The sequence below is a fragment of the Pteropus vampyrus genome, unplaced genomic scaffold, assembly GCF_000151845.1.
Source record: "Pteropus vampyrus isolate Shadow unplaced genomic scaffold, Pvam_2.0 Scaffold51, whole genome shotgun sequence".
NCBI lineage: Eukaryota > Metazoa > Chordata > Mammalia > Chiroptera > Pteropodidae > Pteropus > Pteropus vampyrus.
In genome coordinates this window covers 1,000,797-1,018,511 of record NW_011888832.1, presented here as the reverse complement: position 1 = coordinate 1,018,511, position 17,715 = coordinate 1,000,797, and the positions used below count along the sequence as shown (strand labels likewise).

The window sequence follows — 17,715 nt, the reverse complement described above, 5'->3', positions numbered from 1 at the left end:
CTCTGACTACCAAAACTGAGAAATCATAGTGGTTTTTAGTTAGTGCAATTTGGTAGATTAAAACACATCTAACTGTGAAATTAGTGACAGACAAAATAATAGAAAGGGCCCTGGGTGATGGGATGGATGGGGGGAAGCCATTACTTTAGATCCCCATGAGTGCTTGGGGAAACTGCTGTGAATAATTTTTACTATGCTTACTTTGGGACTGAGCTTCTTCATGCTAAGACAGTAAATGTAAAACCTATTTTCAATCTCCTGTCTCTTCAAACTTCACCTGTACCCCTTTCTCTTTGCTTGTACTGTGAATTGACTTGATAATTGAGGAGTCTATAACATCTTCCAGTCCCCCTAACCAAGTTTGTCATTAGGAGTAGCCCAGTAGTTTGTATTGCAAGCATTATTCAGTGCATGCTTTATGCCATGTTAAGTGCTTTATATTTATTAATTCAATAAATCCACATAATCCTATAAAGGACATACTATTCCTGCTTTATAGTTGAGGAAACTCTACATCAGTTTTTCCTTCTCTTCTGAATCATTCTCTTCAGCATACAAAAAAAAAAAATCTAATCATCTCATCTTAAGAAAAAAAATTCTGTTCGTCTGACTTTCCCTTTAAGCTGCCACCCCCTTCCTCTGCTTCCCTTGTCCCTAGCATTCTTTATGAGTTGTCCGGACTGTCTCAAATTCCTCTCATTCTCTGTTAAGCCCCTGTCATCAGGCTTTCACCTAGTACACTCCACTGAAACTACACTCGTCAAGGTCACTCACAACAGCCACACTAGTAAGCTGGATCATCAGTTTTTAGGCTTGGTTTTCCTTGACCCCTCAGCAGCATTTGACACACTGTGTTACTCCTTCCTCCTGGAGATGTATTTTTTCGCATTACTTTCAGGATACCATGCTCTCCTGGTTTTCCTTCTACCTCACTGGCGAGTCCTTAGTTTCCTTTGGGAGGTCTTCTTTTTGTCTCTGACTTCTTAATGATAAAATATTCCCGGGCTTAGCCCTCGGACCAAGCAGATTTCCAGGGAGCCCTGTACTTTGCCTCTAATCTTGGATCTCTATTAAAAGTGTCTCACACTTAAGTCCAGAACTAAACTCCTGATCTTCTCCCCATAAATCTCCATCTATAATTTTACCCATCCCAGTTAATGGCAACTCGATCTTTCCAGTGACTCTGGTTAAAATCCTTAAGGTCATCCTAGTTTCCTCCCTCACACCTCCTATCCAGTTCATTGGGTAATTCTGCAGGTTCCACCTTCAAAATATATCCAGAAAAATTCACATCTTTTTGCTTCCACTGCCAGCAGCTGATCCAAGCCATCTTTCTCTCTCAGGATCATTCTATTAGTGTATTAACCAGTCTCCCTGCTTCTACCCTTGCCCACCCACACAATCACAGCCATTATGTTCTTTTAAAATGAAAATGGACCCAAAAGAATTGAAAATGTGTTCACATAAAAACTAGTGCACAAATGTTTGTTGCAGCATTATTCATAGTAGCCAAAAAGTGGAAACAACCCCAGTGGCCATCAACTGATGGATGGATAAACAAATGCGGTATATCCATACAATGGAATGTTACTCAGCCAGAAAAAGGAATCAAGTACTAATACTGGTGCAACATAGGTGAACCCGGAAAACATGCTAAGTGAAAGAAACTGGATGCAAAAGGCCACATACAGTATGATTCTGTTTATATGTCATGTCTAGAACAGGCAAAAATATAGAGATGCAGAAAGTAGGTTAGTGGTTGCCAGGAGCTTGGGGGAAGAGAGGATGTGGGCTGCCTGCCTAGAGGGCACAGGGTTTCTTTCTGGGATGGTGAAAGTGTTCTGGAATTAGATCGTGGCGATGGTTACACTACATTATGAATATACTAAAATCTACTAAATTACACACTTTCAAATGGCTAAAATGGTCAATTTTATGTTACCTGAATTTTCTCTCCGTTTTTAAAAACATAAATAGGATCATATTACTCCTGTGCTCAAAATCTCCACTGGTTCCTCACTTCCCTGAATGAAATCCAAAGCACTTGGGATGGCTCTCAGGCCCCGCTTGCCTCCTTGGCTTCATGTCCTACTGCTCCCCGCTCACTCTCTGCTATAGCCACATATTCTCCTTGCAATTTCTTGACATAAGCCAAGCAAGCCTCACACTCAGGGTCCTGAGCCCTCTTTGCCTGGAGAGTCCCTTGGCACACTTCCCACCCTCCTCCGAGTCTTTCTCAGTGCAGGCTAACCCGGCCATCTTTCCTAGCTCCAGACCCTTCCCTCCTCTCAGCACTCCCAGTCCTTACCCCGCTGTGTTTTTCCTGTGCATTTACCACCTTTTGTACTAATAATCGACTTTTTATGTTTATCGTCAGTCTCTCTCAACCAGAATATAAGGACCACAGTAATGACTGTGTAAATCTTTGTTGAATGAATAAGGCACAGAGAAGCTAAGTAACTTGGCCAAGTCACAGAGGGGCCAAATGGAGGGGCCAGGCGGACCTCAGAGTCCAGGCTCTTATCCCACCGGAGTACTCACTAAACTGCTCTCCTCCGTGTGTCTAACATATGAAAGGGATCTTTTTTTTGTCTTTTTCATGATCAAGTCTGATGATCTGAAGAAGAGAAGAGAGCCTCATATCTGTGCTTTAAGGTAAACAAGTAATCATATTTGTTGGGTGCCTAATATGTGCCAGGCTGACAATTAAATTCTTTAAATGTTATATTATACAATCTTTGTTGACATTATTATCTCATTTTGTAGAGGAAACAGACTGAAAAATTAAGTAACTTCTTCAAGGCTACCTAGGTAAAAATCAAGGAAGCCAAGATACAAACCTAAGTCTGATTCCAGGGCCCACATTCTCAATGATAATATGTCCGACCTTGTCAGCAACCAAGGAAACAACACTGTTCTTCACATATTAGGTTGGCGGATAGTAAACACAAAATCTCCACTGTTGACAGAAGTGTCGATACTTTTATACACTGCTACAGTCTTTCTTAGAAGATGGTTTTGAAAGATGTATCAAAACCCTAAAAGTTAGGCTTACCTTTTAGTAGTATAGTTTCACTTAGAAGAATTTATCCAGAGAAAATAATGAAAGATATGATCTAGGAATCCTAAACTATAGAAGTTTAAAGTGAAGAACATTCTTGGGAATGAGTCTCTTTTGAATAAACCACAACTCCAGGAAAAAAGAACTGTGGCATAGATCCAAATGGAGCCCACTCCATGGCATAACAGGTCATCTTTTGTTTACATTTCTAGGAAAATTCTGTTTGAAGATTTCCGGACTTGGCTTTCTGACGTTTCCAAGATTGACCTGGAATCTACCATTGACATGTCCTGTGCTAAATATGAATTTTCAGGTAAAAAAAGATAAAGCCCTGATGTCTGTAAGATTTAAACACTTTAACTAAACAGTGGTGGATAGTGTCAGGGTATCAAAATCCTAGATTTTGCGTGCCTGCATAGCATTGGGATCTTCATAACAAGTACACTCTGACCCAGCCCACATGCAGACATAACCGTCGTATTGGGGAGTATATAATGCAGTGGTCCTCTTTGGGAATACCATGAAAGCTATTGCCCATGTTTTCAGAAAAATGCTGATAATGCACATACACACCAACTTTCCATACACTGGCAGGAAATTCAGAGGTGGTATTGTAACCTCTCCTCTTAGACTTCTTCGGGAGCAAATGTGTCCCTCAAGGTCATTTTTCTTTTTCCTTTTTTTAAATTTAAAGGTAATAAGTTAATACACTCTTTAGGAAAAAATATTCAAATAATACAGATATAAAATATTCAAATAATACAGATATAAATCATTTTCTTCACTTTCTCCTTGCATCCCCCCCTTTCTCTTCAGAGGTATCCATTGTCGCTAGTTTGGGGTACACCCTTCGAGTTCCCTTTCTGAGCATCTAAATGTCTTTTTGAAAACATGTTTGGTTTCTCACCTGGATGAAAAAGTTTTGTTTTGTTTGGGGTGTAACTTTTGTCCTGGGGAAGTTTAACTTGGTAACAGCTTTTCAAGGATAACTTAGTGATACACATGAAGAGTCATAGCATATGCCCTTGTTTTCCCTTATTTTTTTCTTTTTAATTTGAAGTAATTTCAAACTCAGAGAAAAGTGGCAGGCATAGTACAAATAATTTTTTTTCTATTTTACTTGAAAGTAGGTTGCCATTATGATGCTCCATGTCCCCTGAATAACTTCAGTAATGCCTACAAGGACGTCCTCCTACGTGATAACAATAAAGCACCAAAATCAGGGAATTAAGATTGAAACGTAATTCCCATCGGATCCCCAGGCTCCGCACAAGTTCCGTTGTTCAGCCCTTTATAGCAAAAGGACCCAGTTCAGGACCGCACATTGCATTTACTCGCAGTCCTGGCACATCTGTTTAAACTCCCTCAGTCTCGAACGGTTCCTCCATCTCTCCTTGTTTCCTGATGCGTCTGGATCGATCCAGACAGCTGAGTCATTTTGTAAAACTTCCCTCAGTTTGAGTTTATCTAGCGCTTCCTCTTGATTAGATTCAGGTCATGCATTTTTGGCAGGAATATTATAGAACGATGTGTTCTTTCTACTGCACCATATCAAGTGGTACGTGGTTTCTGTTTGTCATATTACTAGTGATGATAACTTTGATCACTTCAGTAAAGTGGTTGCTGATATCACGTTTTTCTACCGTAAATTGTTCTTTTTCTCTCTGTAAGTTAATAAGTATTTTGTGAGAAGATACTTTAAGATTATGTAGATTTCCCGTTTCTCCTCAGACTTTTATTTGTTTTAGCATCCACTGATTATTTCTTGCTAAATTATTACTATGAATGTTGCCAGATGGTTATTCTTACAATAAAATCATTTCTTTCACATTTGTTAGTTGTCATTCTACTGTAAAGACAACCTTTTCCTCTCCCTATTTATTCATTTATTTGTGTCAGTGTGGATTTATGGATTACTATTTATGTAATGGGCTATTCTCAGTTATTATCATTATATTGGTGCTCATATTGTCCTCGATTTTATCAAAGGGAGCCCCTTTAAACTGACCGCTGTGTCCTTTTGATACATCCCCATCACTCTTAATATATTTTACTTTATGGCAAAACAAGATTTTCCAGACTTTCCTCACATTTCTCATGCTTTAGACCTGAAGTCGGCCATTCTTCCAAAGAACCCCGGTTCCTTTTAGTGAAGAATGATACTAAAAATCAAGATCCGGATTCTAGGTGTTTTTGCTATTAGGCGTCACTGCTCCCAGACCCTTTCAGAGGAAGGAGGTAGCAAATATACATGCACACACGTATGTATACACAAGCATTTACATGTGTATGTATTTCTATATCTGTACTTTTATCTAGATATCTGTGTAAATATCTGTATGTACATATCTGTATGTATGTACATAGATAAAGATATAGATAGAGAGAGAGGAAACTGAATTTATATTGAATCCTCCAGTTCCAATTCAACATTATAGAGTTCATTCTAGATTTCTCCTTTTATTTGTAATTTCGTTCTTCAATAGTGAGAAACCTAGCTTCCATTATCTTCAGTCTATTTATTTATGGAAACGGTCTGTCCATGTGGGAATGACCTCAACTCACCACAGCGTTCCCTCCCTCTCCCACTCTGCATGGCTGCCTGCCTTGCTCAGCCCCACCTAATGGCTCTTACAAACTTACTCAAGAAATTAAAGAGAACAAGTACGAAAAGATCTATGTGCAGTGATGGTCATTAAAGCATTCTTTCTTAATAGACAAGAAATGGAAATAACAAATAAAGGATGGATTAAAGGGGGTAAGGAGCTAATTCTTAATCTATATAGTAGGATAACTTTATAGCCATTAAAAGAGGTGACAAGTGTGTATATTCATGTGGAAAGTCACTTGCCACATAATAAAAAAAAGGCCACAAAACAACCACTGTAGGATACCATTTTTTTCAAAAGCAAAAACATTTATGTAGGAAAAATATTAGAAAAATATATGTTAAAATACTGTTAGTGATTATCTGTAGGTCTTACTACATATGTGTTCTTCGGTGTTTTTAGTTTTCAATAGGGAGTTTTATTTCTCTAATTATGAAAAAGGAGAAATAAGTGTCATTTGAGCGCCGGAGGAGCTGACATTGCAGATGACTGTCAGATGGACAGGTATTAAATGCAGGGTCGTATCAGCTGCCCGTCGTCTGCGCAGGGACGTTAAGGTGTGCGTTAAACTGTTGCAGATGCCCTGCTGTGCCACGACGACGAGCTGGAAGGGCGCCGGATCGCCTTCATTCTGTACCTGGTTCCTCCCTGGGACAGCAGCTTGGGGGGCACCCTGGACCTGTTCAGTGTTGATGGTAAGACAGATGTGTGCTCTTCCACACGCAGCCACTTCTGAATTCTTATGCACAACGTCTGTGCTCCTCAGAGGAGATGGAAGCCACTGATTACAGTGACTGCTACGGGAGGAGTCAGTCATGGCCAGCCCTGACAACCACCTAAGTTGTACTGGACATAGCCATGACTCCAGGGGTAAGTTAGTTGGTTTAAGATGAGCAGTAGTCAGACCTGACTTCTGAGTAGGACCATGGAAGGATGGAGAGCGTGTAAAGCTGCCTGGGGCCACGCCTCTGCTAGAACCGGTCTGTTTGACAGGAAGTTGGAGTTTTTTTATTTTAATGACTGACACCAGGAAACTCTCAGCCTTCATCAATAATAGATGGGTGGTGTAATGAAGAACAGATGTCACCTGGCAGAACCAGCAAGTATGAGTGAAACAGAAGGAAGGGAGTGGCAGTTTGGGATCTGAAGGGTATATGTAGATACCTTTAGAAATTTGAGTATTGTCATGGTGAAACGAGGTGGCCCGGATGGAAATGGTTAATGATGATGATATCACTTTTATGGGTCTGTTCTCTCCTGGTGTAGAACACTTTCAGCCGAAGCAGATTGTCAAGTCTCTTATCCCTTCGTGGAACACACTGGTTTTCTTCGAAGTGTCTCCAGTATCCTTTCACCAGGTAAAGATTGTGAGCCACAAATACATAGAGTACTAAGGACCATGCTTTTCAGTCACTCATTATCTAAATGTGACAGCTTCCTGTTGGACTTACCTGGCCAGCTTGAAGGATCCTGACATTAGTGTGCCTTGGCTGGTGATCTTCCTCCTCATTCCTTGGATCGATGTGCCACTGGTCTTGTGCTTTCAGGTGTCTGAAGTCTTGTCTGAAGAAAAGTCGCGTTTGTCTATAAGTGGCTGGTTTCATGGTCCTTCGCTGACCAGGCCTCCCAACTACTTTGAACCTGTCATACCTCGGAACCCTCACGTCCCGCAAGATGTAAGGATAAATTCCTGTTGCCGGCATTGTTTTCTTAGCAGCTTTAGCATCATTTGTTTTCCTGGTTTTAAAACTGGCTGTTCCTGATAATGAAACTGGACTTTGAGCTTACCCTTCCACTTTTCTCGGATAAACTTTTGATAGTGTCTTTCTCCGGCAGAGTTTTCCAGCACTTTATGTTTAATGGGGAGACAGTTATAAAGTAGGGGTTTGCATATATTTTATTAGTGTGAAATGATGTAAGAACAAGCAATAGGAATTATTAACTCGCCTTTTGCATCTGCCGCTTCTTTGTAAGCATGAAATTTTGTATGACTGGATCAACCCTACTTATCTGGACATGGATTACCAAATTCAAATTCAAGAAGAGTTTGAAGAAAGGTCTGAAATTCTCTTAAAGGAGTTCCTTAAGGTAGGTCAGCACATCCCGTCCAGTACATCTTGCTTGGCATGTGGTCTTGCTTCTTGGGTGGGCGAATAGGCATCACCAAGAGAGTTTTTGTTGTTTTTCCTTTTGTTCCTAGTTAGAATATTTATGTCATCCTCTACTTCAAATAAAATATAGAAGTGATGATAATAGCTAACATTGGTATCAGTTGTATGCTTAGTGGGCTAAGAGTCCTTTGGGTATTCTGCAGTTCTCTCGAACCTTAACGGTACACACACAGAGAAGCTTCTACACTGAGGGAGAGTTGTGTGTAGTTCCCTTCCTACTCGTGAATGTGGTACAAATATTTTAGTGACAGATTACTGACTGATCAACACCTATTAATGAATGTTTGAGCGATGAGGCAGCCCATTATAGTGGAAAGAGAACTAGATCAGAAGGCAGAGACCTTGTATTCATGTCCCGGCTCTATGATTTTACTAACCGAAGCCAAACACGAAATCTCTCTGAGCTTTCGTTTCACCGTCGGTTACACTGGGATAATACGTGCCTTGCCTGGGTGCTACCTTGAAGAGTTGCCGCAAGGCAGAACAGGAGCATGTGCACTGGTGTGGTGCTTCACAGTTGGCCCTGGGTCCCATGGAGTCACAGGCCTAAGAGCTGTTCTTCCATGAAAAAAAGGTGGAGGGACAGTACATACTTATATCTTATAACTGATATTAACATATTAAGGAAGTTGAGTAGTAGTCTAGTAAATAAACTTGTTTAATTCAGCTTACCTAAACCATGCTTTGGGGTCCTTTTTCTTACTTAAAGCTGATAGGACTACTGTTTTTAGAAAACTCCTCGGGAAACTGCATTAAACCAGTACATATAAAGCCTTCTGTGAGAATATTTCAATAGGTTAATAGCTTCTGTACTGTACTTGACTTTCAAATTTAGAATGCTGACTGAATAAAGGGAATGAGCTGAGGCCTAGAGAATCTTGTGTTGTTATACAGAAATTTTCATTGTAATAACATTGCCTGTTATGCAGTTTAATTTTTTTCCCTTACATCTTATGAATTAAAGAGTCTGTATTTAAAAAAAAATTTTTTTTAATTTTTTTAATTTAAAAAGTTCGTATTATGATCTTCATTTAATAAATGAAGGAATTTTAGAGGTTGAGCATTTTGACATAAACTAAACAATTGCTTAAAGAAATGGCCCAAAATGACAGGTCTCTTGGCTAAAGCATGCTAACAATTTATCCAGTCTCTCTCTGGCTTCACGTTATCAAAACTGTGAAATCTTGTGTGAAGGGGGTAAAAGTTAACTGACCCCTTTAGGAATCAGCCACAGTGACTCTGCGGGGCTGCTATACCTGTTAGACCAGTGTGGGACCACAGGGAGATTTGCTAACTGCTTCTTTATTTGCTAACTGCTTCTTTATTTGCTCATTTTCCAGCCTGAGAAGTTTGCAGAGGTCTGTGAAGCTTTGGAGAAAGGAGATGTGAAATGGAACAGCCGAGGGCCCCCTAACAAAAGGTAGACCCCATCATCTAAGACATTAGTTTCTGCATTTGGCACTTGCCTATTTGTCTGCAAGGCTCACCTTCAATAATAGGACATTTGCCCTGATGACGTTTGGTACTCAGGGACATCCAACAGCAAGCCCTGATAAAATCGCACTCTTGTCACAGTGTGTGCTTTATTTAGGAAGCTATGCCAAGCTGTAGGGAGAGAGGTACAAAGCAAATGATCAGCTTTTAGTCCATGAGTAATTTTCCATCTGTGGCTTTGATGAACAACTGACATGGCTGCTCTTCAGGTTTTATGAGAAAGCTGAGGAGAGCACGCTTCCCGACATCCTGAAGGACTGCATGGCGCTGTTTCGCTCCGAGGCTCTGTTCTTGCTGCTGTCCAACTTCACAGGCCTGAGACTTCACTTCTTGGCTCCTTCAGAAGAAGATGAAATTGAGGACACAAAAGAGGAAGAAGCAGCCTCTGCTTCCGATGGCACTGAAGAAGGGACTAGCTATAGCTCCTCTGAGCCAGAGAAGAATCAGGCGGCCATCAGCAACAACAGCCAAAAGAGCAATGAACAGACAGACCCAGAGCCAGGGGAAAACGAAGCAGAGAAAGGTAAGCTTTGTTATGACTCATCCTTATTTTCCATTAAGCATTCACCATTCACTCATTTATTCATTCGACAAATACTTCTTGAGCCTCTGCTGTATGTTAGGCCCTGTTTCAGGAGCTAGAGAACAAAACAGACAAGGTCTCTGCTCTCTTCAAGCTTACATTCTAATAGGAGAGGACAGAGATTAAATGTATACACCAACAACTAGAAAACGTCAATAATGATAAATGCTGTGCAGATACTTTTGATGCGGTATGTGCTCAGGAATGACCGAGTGACTGCATGGCCTCCAGGTGAATGGGCAATGTGGAAAAGCCTGTCTGAGTTGCTGTCAGCTGAGCTCAGATCTGAATGACAAGAAAGATCTGCAGGAAGAGCATTCTGGTTTGGAGTAACAGCTGGTATATTTTATTAGGCTAGCAATAGTACAAACGGTAGAGAGAAATATGACTGGCTTTGCCTAAAATTACTCTAAAACATAAGAGCATAAAGGAGAGGAAAGTGAGCCGGTTATTTCTGCTAAGGAGCAATAACAGACTGAGAAAATAACAGACTGCTTGAATTTGGACAGATAGGGAGAAGGAAATTATTCAAAGTAGAAGAAGTTTAATTATCTACAGACAAGATGGAAAAGAAAAAAATACAGAAAATTTAAGAGGTAATACTTCTGAGGAAATGTTGGCACCATTAACTGAGCAACTACAAATTCAACCTAAGTGTTACAGTACCTGCTAAATCCGATGAGAAAATCTATCCAGTTCCTCTCCTCAGTTGTATCATGCTCTGCTTCCACTCAGGATTTCTTGAGAAGGACCCTATGCAGTTAGAAGAGCAAAGATAAGGGAGGTGGATACCCACGGAAATAAAACCAGCATTGTGAGATGCTAACCACAAGCAATATAACTCAGATTCTGTAGTCTCCCAAACTGACCCGTCACTTTGGTCACCACAGATATTCAGAAAACCAGACCCAGATGGCTTTCGGTGCTATTCAACACACAAGACAGCCTTTTCTTTAAAAGGTTGGTTTTCCTTGATAATCGATACTGGCATCTGTACCTAGGCCCTATAAAAAATTGGGTGAAGATCAGTGGGGCCTGGAGAGCTTTTTGAAAAAGTATTTGACCACTTCTGTTCCTTTTTGGTTTTGTCTTTATGTGAACCTGCAACTTGGAAGAAAATATATGCACACAACCAACAGATGCTTTATTCTGTTATTGAGCATCTACTGTATGCAAGGCCCTGGGTCAGAGCCGAGTGGGGAATACACATGTAAATGAGCAAAGCCACTGTTCACAAAGTTTACCATCATAAAAGCTATAAAGCTTTTTAAAGTAAAAGCTATACAGTTGCTAAAGCATGTATAGTGTTAATGTTGGCATACCAAGGGGACATTCAGTAAGATACCCAGAACCGTTGCACCTGACAATGTTAAGTTTTTGTTTTTAAAAAAATATATGTAAAAATAACATGTTCATTTCAGGATGTTTGGTAAACAAATAAGTAAAAAGAAAACAATCACCTACAGGTGGCCACTATTAACATTTGAAATATATCCTTCCACTCTTTTTTGCTATTTAAGCATATGCATATCTACATGTATATAGGTAACAAACTCCCTCCGCTTTTATCTAGGAATGTCTTCATTTTCCTCTCCCTCTTGAGGACAGTTTTGCCAGATATAGGATTCTTGGTTGACACTATTTTTCCTTTTAGCATTTGAACATACCAGCCCACTGCCTTCTGGTCTCCAAAGTTTCTGATGAGAAATCAGCTTCTCTCTTGCTGCTTTCAGATTCTATTTGTTTTTCGAAAGTTTGATTATAATGTATCTTGGTGTGGGTGTCTTTCAGTTCATCCTGCTTGGAATTCATTTAGCTTCTTGGATGTTTATATCATGTCTTTGTCATCAAATTTGGGGAATTTTTAGCCATTATTGCTTTAAATAGTCTCTCTGCCCCTTTCTTTTCCTTCTGAGACTCCCACAATGTGTATATTGGTCCATTTTATGGTGTCCCACAGGTCTCTTAGGCTCTACTCACCTTTTTCTCATATTTTTTTTCTGTTCTTCAATCTTGATAATTTTGCAGATTCTTTCTTCTTCCTGTTCAAATCTGCCTTTGAATCTCTCTAGTTAATTTTTTTTTATTTCACTTATTGTATTTTTCGGCTTCAGAATTTTTTTGATTTCTTTTTAAATCTGTTTCCTTATTGATATTTCCATTTTGTTCATACATAGTTTCTTTGACTTTCTCCATATCTGCTTTAGTTCTTTGAGCATCCTGAAAACAGTTGTTTTAAAGTCTTTTTCTAGTATATCTGCCATCAGGTCTTTTTCAGGAACAGTTTGTGTTGACTTTTTCCCTTTGAATGGGCCAAACTTTGTTTTTTTGTATGTCTTGTGATTTTTTTTGTTGTTGTCGTTATTGAAAATTGGACATTTGATTCTAATAATGTTGTAACTTAACACAATAAACCAACTAGGTGTAACAGACGTGTACAGAACACTCTACCCAACAACAGCATACACATTCTTCTCAAGTGCTTATATTTTCCAGGATAGACCACATGTTCGGCCACAAATTATGTCTCAATATATTTTAAAAGATAGATATACAAAGTATTTTCTCCAACCAGAATGGGATAAAGTTAAAATGAAATGAGCTGTCAAGCCATGAAAAGACATGGAGGAACATTAAATGTGTATAGCTGAGTAAAAGAAGCCAGTCTGAAAAGGCTAAATAATGTAGGATTCCAACTACACGACATTCGGGAAAGTGCAAAACTAGGGCGTAAAAAGATCCGTGGTTGGAAGGGGTTGGGAAGGAGAGAAGGGTGAACAAGTGGAGCACAGGGGGTTTTATGGCAGTGAAACTGTTCTGTATGATACTGTAATGATGGACACATGACATCATGCATTTCTCAAAAACCATAGAATGTACAACAGAAAGAGTGAACTCTAATGTAAACCATGGACTTTGGTTAATAATAATGTATCAATATTGATTTGTCAATTGTAACAAATGTACCACACTAAGACAAGATGTTAATAATAGAGGAAACGGGGGACAGGAGTATGGAAACTGTACTTCCTAGGAAATTTTTCTGTAAACCTAAAATCACTCTAAAAAGTCTATTAAAAATGGTAATATTCATGTTTTAATTTTTTATTTTTGGCAGCTAAGTATCTACTCCATCTGAAATCAATGGTTAAGACAGAACTAGAAAGTCAACTTTTTTCCCCCAAATAGTCACACCTGCTAATTTCTGACAGTCGTTGTAAGGCTCATTTGGTGGAACAAGTCAGCTGAGGTTTAAGAGAATGACTTCTCATTACTACTGTATCATTCCTAATTATCATTCCCTTGCGATCTAGCACTGGTATCCAAGTGATTTTAATATTTTTCTGGCCTTCTGTTGTTTTTTCTTAGAATCAAGTGTTCCCACATGTCAAGGGGAACTGAGGCATTGGAAGACTGGTCACTACACTTTAATCCATGACAACAGCAAGACTGAATTTGCCCTGGACTTACTTCTTTACTGTGGCTGTGAAGGTAAGAGGGAGGACGGAAAGCAGTGTTTCCTTAAGGAGGGCAGTCTCTCCTGGGCGCCCCTCTCCAACTGAACCAATTCAGAAGTATCTGGCTTGGCCAGGATCCCAGATCACAGGAGCTCAGTGTTGGAAGGGACCTTAGGGGTCATAAATTTCATTCTCCCAACTCAAAGTAGGACTAGGGTGTGGGAGATGGACCGAACCATAATTTCCAAGAACACCTCCCTCCTTGATCTCTAGCTTTTATGTAATTAATTCTTAGTTTTCAGTTTATTCAGTGTTGCTTGAACAGTAAGTAAAGTTGGGCTCATAAATCATAGAGTTGGTTACTCCTGAACTCTCAGATCCCCCAGTTTTAAGCAGCCTGGGGTCAGTGATTTAGGCAGATGATGCAACTCTTGCATTGAGAGCTTTCGGAAAACCATTTGTTTTCCCTTTGTAAGGCTGGGAGCCAGAATACGGCGGCTTTACTTCCTACATCGCCAAAGGTGAAGATGAAGAGGTAAGTTGCTCCTGGTAGCAAACCATCTTTTTGGTTCTTGAAGATGCTTCCATTCTTCAAAAACCCAATTTTATGACCTTCTACCAGTGTCCTTAACTGATAAATCCATGTTCCTCTGCCTGGCAGTGGTCTAATTTCTCCTAGAAAGTACTCAGCGTGGAATGAAGATGCTAAAGGATAATCACTAAGCATTTATTCTACCCTGAGAAATTCCAAATAAGAGCCGCATGGTACATTTCCATTAATTTTCCAATGTAGCAAGGAATATATGCATTAAATGAAACCTTTCTTTCTGGGTTTATATTGGAATGGGGCTTGTTGGAAATGTCTTGCCATCCAGAGCAGTAGCTCTTCCTAGTAAAGGATCTTTACTAGCCCCTGTCCCCAGTCTTAAGTACTTATTATGGATACCATCTGTTCAGTGGTGACTCATTGAAGAAAAGAGTTGAGAATAAGCTGTGTTCTAATGTGCCATTGTATTTGCCTGTTTCAGCTGCTAACAGTGAATCCAGAAAACAATTCTTTGGCATTGGTCTACAGAGATAGAGAGACTCTTAAATTTGTCAAGCATATTAACCACCGAAGCCTAGAACAAAAGAAAACCTTCCCAAACAGAACAGGTTTCTGGGACTTTTCATTCGTCTATTATGAATGACGGCTGGACAAAGCTGAAAGGAGACCCTTCATCAGTACTGGAAAGTCTGCAAGAGCTACAAGGGGACTTGTCTGACATTGTTCTTAAAACTGTGTGTGGTGGTCCTTTACCAGGACTCACAATGATTGTCCTCAATCTAAACCTTGAGCTTAATGATATGCACTTATCTCTTGATTGAACAAAAGTTTCTTTCTCTTTAACGTTGAGTTTTTCTTTGTCCATATTGACTTCTTCGGTGATCTACAAAAATTTGTCTTATGGTCAAATATACATGACATAAAATTTACTATTTTAACCATTTTTGTGTATGGTTCAGTGGCATTAAATACATTCACATTGCTGTGCATCCTTCACCACCACCCACCTCCGGAACTTCATCTTTCCAAACTGAAACTCTGTGCCCATTAAACAGTAACTCCCACTCCTCCTTCCCCAGCCTCTGGCCACCACCATTCTACTGTCTGTCTCTGACTTTGACTTCACATATGCCTCACATTAAGAGGAATAATACAATATTTGTATTTTTGTGACTGGCTTATTTCACATAGCACAAAATCTTCACTATTCATCCATTTTTCCAGTGTTTTATTTTAATACTCATAAATGATTGCAGATTCTGCCCTTCCTAACACACCGGTTTAGCAGGTCACACAGCCTTATGTCCTGTTCGTGCCGGGCCCATTACACTTCCTCCCACTGCCTCTGGCTTTGTTCACTGTGACTCCCCCAGGACAGTGCAGACTTAGATGAGGTGCAGTGTTCCTCCCTTGGAAAAGGCCTGGCCTGAACCATCACGGCTTCAAGAGATGGCTGGCCAGTAAAGAAGATAGGCAGCTTATGCCATGTTGTGGTCATTCCCAGGTTCCCCCTGCTTTTCCATCCTGGAGTTGTGGCCCTTTGTGGAACTCAATGGTATAGCCTCACTTACGGCTTTCATTTTCCTAAATACTGCAGGGTCGACTGTAAAACTAGCTGCCTTTTTTTTAAGAGACCACATGCTAAAAGGCCACATCAAAATGTCAAGAAGCTGTCCATTTTGTTAATTCCATTTTCCTTGATCCGTTTTGGGGTTTTATAATAATAACTACTGCCACCTAAATGTGGGTGTGGATGGGTGGGTCTAGGTGTCATTGCATCTTCAGTTGAAATACGCTATTCTCATTTTAGTCCAATACTGTATCTCTGTTTCTTGTTTACATTTATTACTAGCCATTGCAGTAGCTTTTATTTTGGGGTTTACTAATTACTAGGAATAGCATTGGGCTCTTCTTTTATCTCCTAAAACTGTATGAACTCTTTTCTAAAGTTTGCATTTAAATGAAGAAAATGATTTTCACTTTCTTTTAGGTTAATAGTTTCATATAATTTTTGATTTTGCACCCCAGTCAGTAGAACATGTTTCAGCATGTGTGTCCATTATTATGGATGTTTACAGATATTCAGTATTTATAATTTACTAATATTCAGTATTAATAAAACACAAATTTTTAGAGGAACTTAAGACAAGCTTTGAAATTTAAACCATTAGTATAACAAGTAGGTGTAATCCCACTCGAGCGTGTCAGTACACTACGGTTTAAAAATTGTGGTCTCCCAAATTGTGTGCATGTGAAATGGCCCATTACTGTGTGGATGTGGGAAGATAACAGAACTCATTCTAGGTATTTCTTTTATCTCATCCTATTTACGTTCATCCACTTGCTTTCTGACGTTTTCATGAGGGAGAGAGGAGTTGAGGTTCTAGCTGACACCCTGTCAGTGGCATAACCCCAGGAAGGCCCAAGGAAGATGCTGGGCAGATGAAACCGTCAGGTGTGCAGGAAACAGTTGGAGACTTGTGGCTCTAGGTAACATCTAAGAGGCCACCCAACGTTTCCAATTCTGGAGGGCTGACTCTAAATCTTAGCACGCTAGGCAAATATTAAAATGTGCTTATTAGTTTCTCCTTAATCTCGATGTGTTTATGGGCTTTCAGCACAGAATCTTCTGTACACTACAGAAAAGGACTTCAGTGTCCGAGGGGACAGAGTCCTGGAGAGCCAGACTCCGCTGTCGCTGCAGTAACATCATCTGCGGCAGCACCTCTTAGACGTTCCTTGTGAAGAATTAAAACAACAGATAAAAATAGAAAGTAATGATCATCTGGAATCCCACCGCCTGTGACAACCACTGTGGTGCTTTGTAAGGAGGTATCGCCTTGGCTAGACTGAGCTACATTTCCCAGAATTTCCTTCCCTACGTTTCCAGTTAGAGTGAGCCACAAATTCTCACGCAAAATTTGGAGGGCCGGAATGAAGCAGCAGCCGATTTACGCCTCACTCACGTTTTCACCGAGCTACAGGCTCCCCTCGGCGGTGTCGGTCAGCAACGGGGCCTGCGACTGTTCTGCCTTCCCCTGGATCTTCCCTCAGCTTCTCCGGTGAAGGGTCTGTTTCTGCAGGGTGCCCACACCATCAGGGGCGGAGGTAAAAACTGATACAAATTTTAATATGTGCTCGTGGGCTCCAGCTCATGCCTGTGGGCTTAGCTTGTTCTTATTCTTCCCGACTTTATACCCTTTCTATGCACTCAGAGAGCGCAGCCTTACAGAGACTGCTTTGGCACTTACTATGGATTGTGTACGCTCAAATCCCCTTTATATGTTATCCGTGATGGAATTAAGAAAACTTTCATAAAGTTATTTTGAGAGCATATTAGCATTTCTGTTAAGAGGAAGAAAAATTAAATTTTTAAGGACAAACCCTATAAATAATCTAACTCCAGTCCCTCGTTTTAAAGATGTGGTAAATGAAGCCTAGGGGAGAAAGGGGCTGTTCAGTTTTGAACCTGGCTTTTCTACTGCTCACTGATCTCTTGGACTCCACCGAACATGGCGGTTTGGTTCGCAGAACACCAAGACACAGCAACGCTTGGGCCGTCTCTCCCAGGTCGGTAGTTTCTCAACAAGAAGTTTTTGGCTGCAGTATCTCTTCAACACCATTATGTACTTCCCACTTATAACACTGAGGCAATACAAACCCTGTTAAAAGGGTCCTTGATATCTGGAGAGTGTGACACCAGAGGCAGGCTCTCCAGCCTTCATGAACTGGACAATCCTGCAAAAGCAGATGATTCCATCTCTGATGCAAAATCAGTCCACATAGACAATT

The 17,715-nt window shown here is 40.2% G+C and overlaps 1 protein-coding gene across 1 annotated transcript in view; it reads left to right on the top strand.

Moving 5' to 3' along the window:
* Nucleotides 1-14,866, top strand: part of OGFOD1 (2-oxoglutarate and iron dependent oxygenase domain containing 1) — an 18,283-nt gene extending 3,417 nt beyond the window's left edge. The window contains exons 3-13 of the mRNA XM_011360132.1: nucleotides 2,609-2,655; nucleotides 3,274-3,374; nucleotides 6,249-6,365; nucleotides 6,937-7,028; nucleotides 7,218-7,346; nucleotides 7,645-7,758; nucleotides 9,182-9,261; nucleotides 9,545-9,858; nucleotides 13,288-13,410; nucleotides 13,853-13,911; nucleotides 14,405-14,866. Coding sequence (XP_011358434.1) covers nucleotides 2,609-2,655; nucleotides 3,274-3,374; nucleotides 6,249-6,365; nucleotides 6,937-7,028; nucleotides 7,218-7,346; nucleotides 7,645-7,758; nucleotides 9,182-9,261; nucleotides 9,545-9,858; nucleotides 13,288-13,410; nucleotides 13,853-13,911; nucleotides 14,405-14,566 — 1,338 coding nt within the window. The 3' untranslated portion in view covers nucleotides 14,567-14,866. The remainder of the gene's footprint in view (nucleotides 1-2,608; nucleotides 2,656-3,273; nucleotides 3,375-6,248; nucleotides 6,366-6,936; nucleotides 7,029-7,217; nucleotides 7,347-7,644; nucleotides 7,759-9,181; nucleotides 9,262-9,544; nucleotides 9,859-13,287; nucleotides 13,411-13,852; nucleotides 13,912-14,404) is intronic.
* Nucleotides 14,867-17,715: the final 2,849 nt, after the last annotated feature.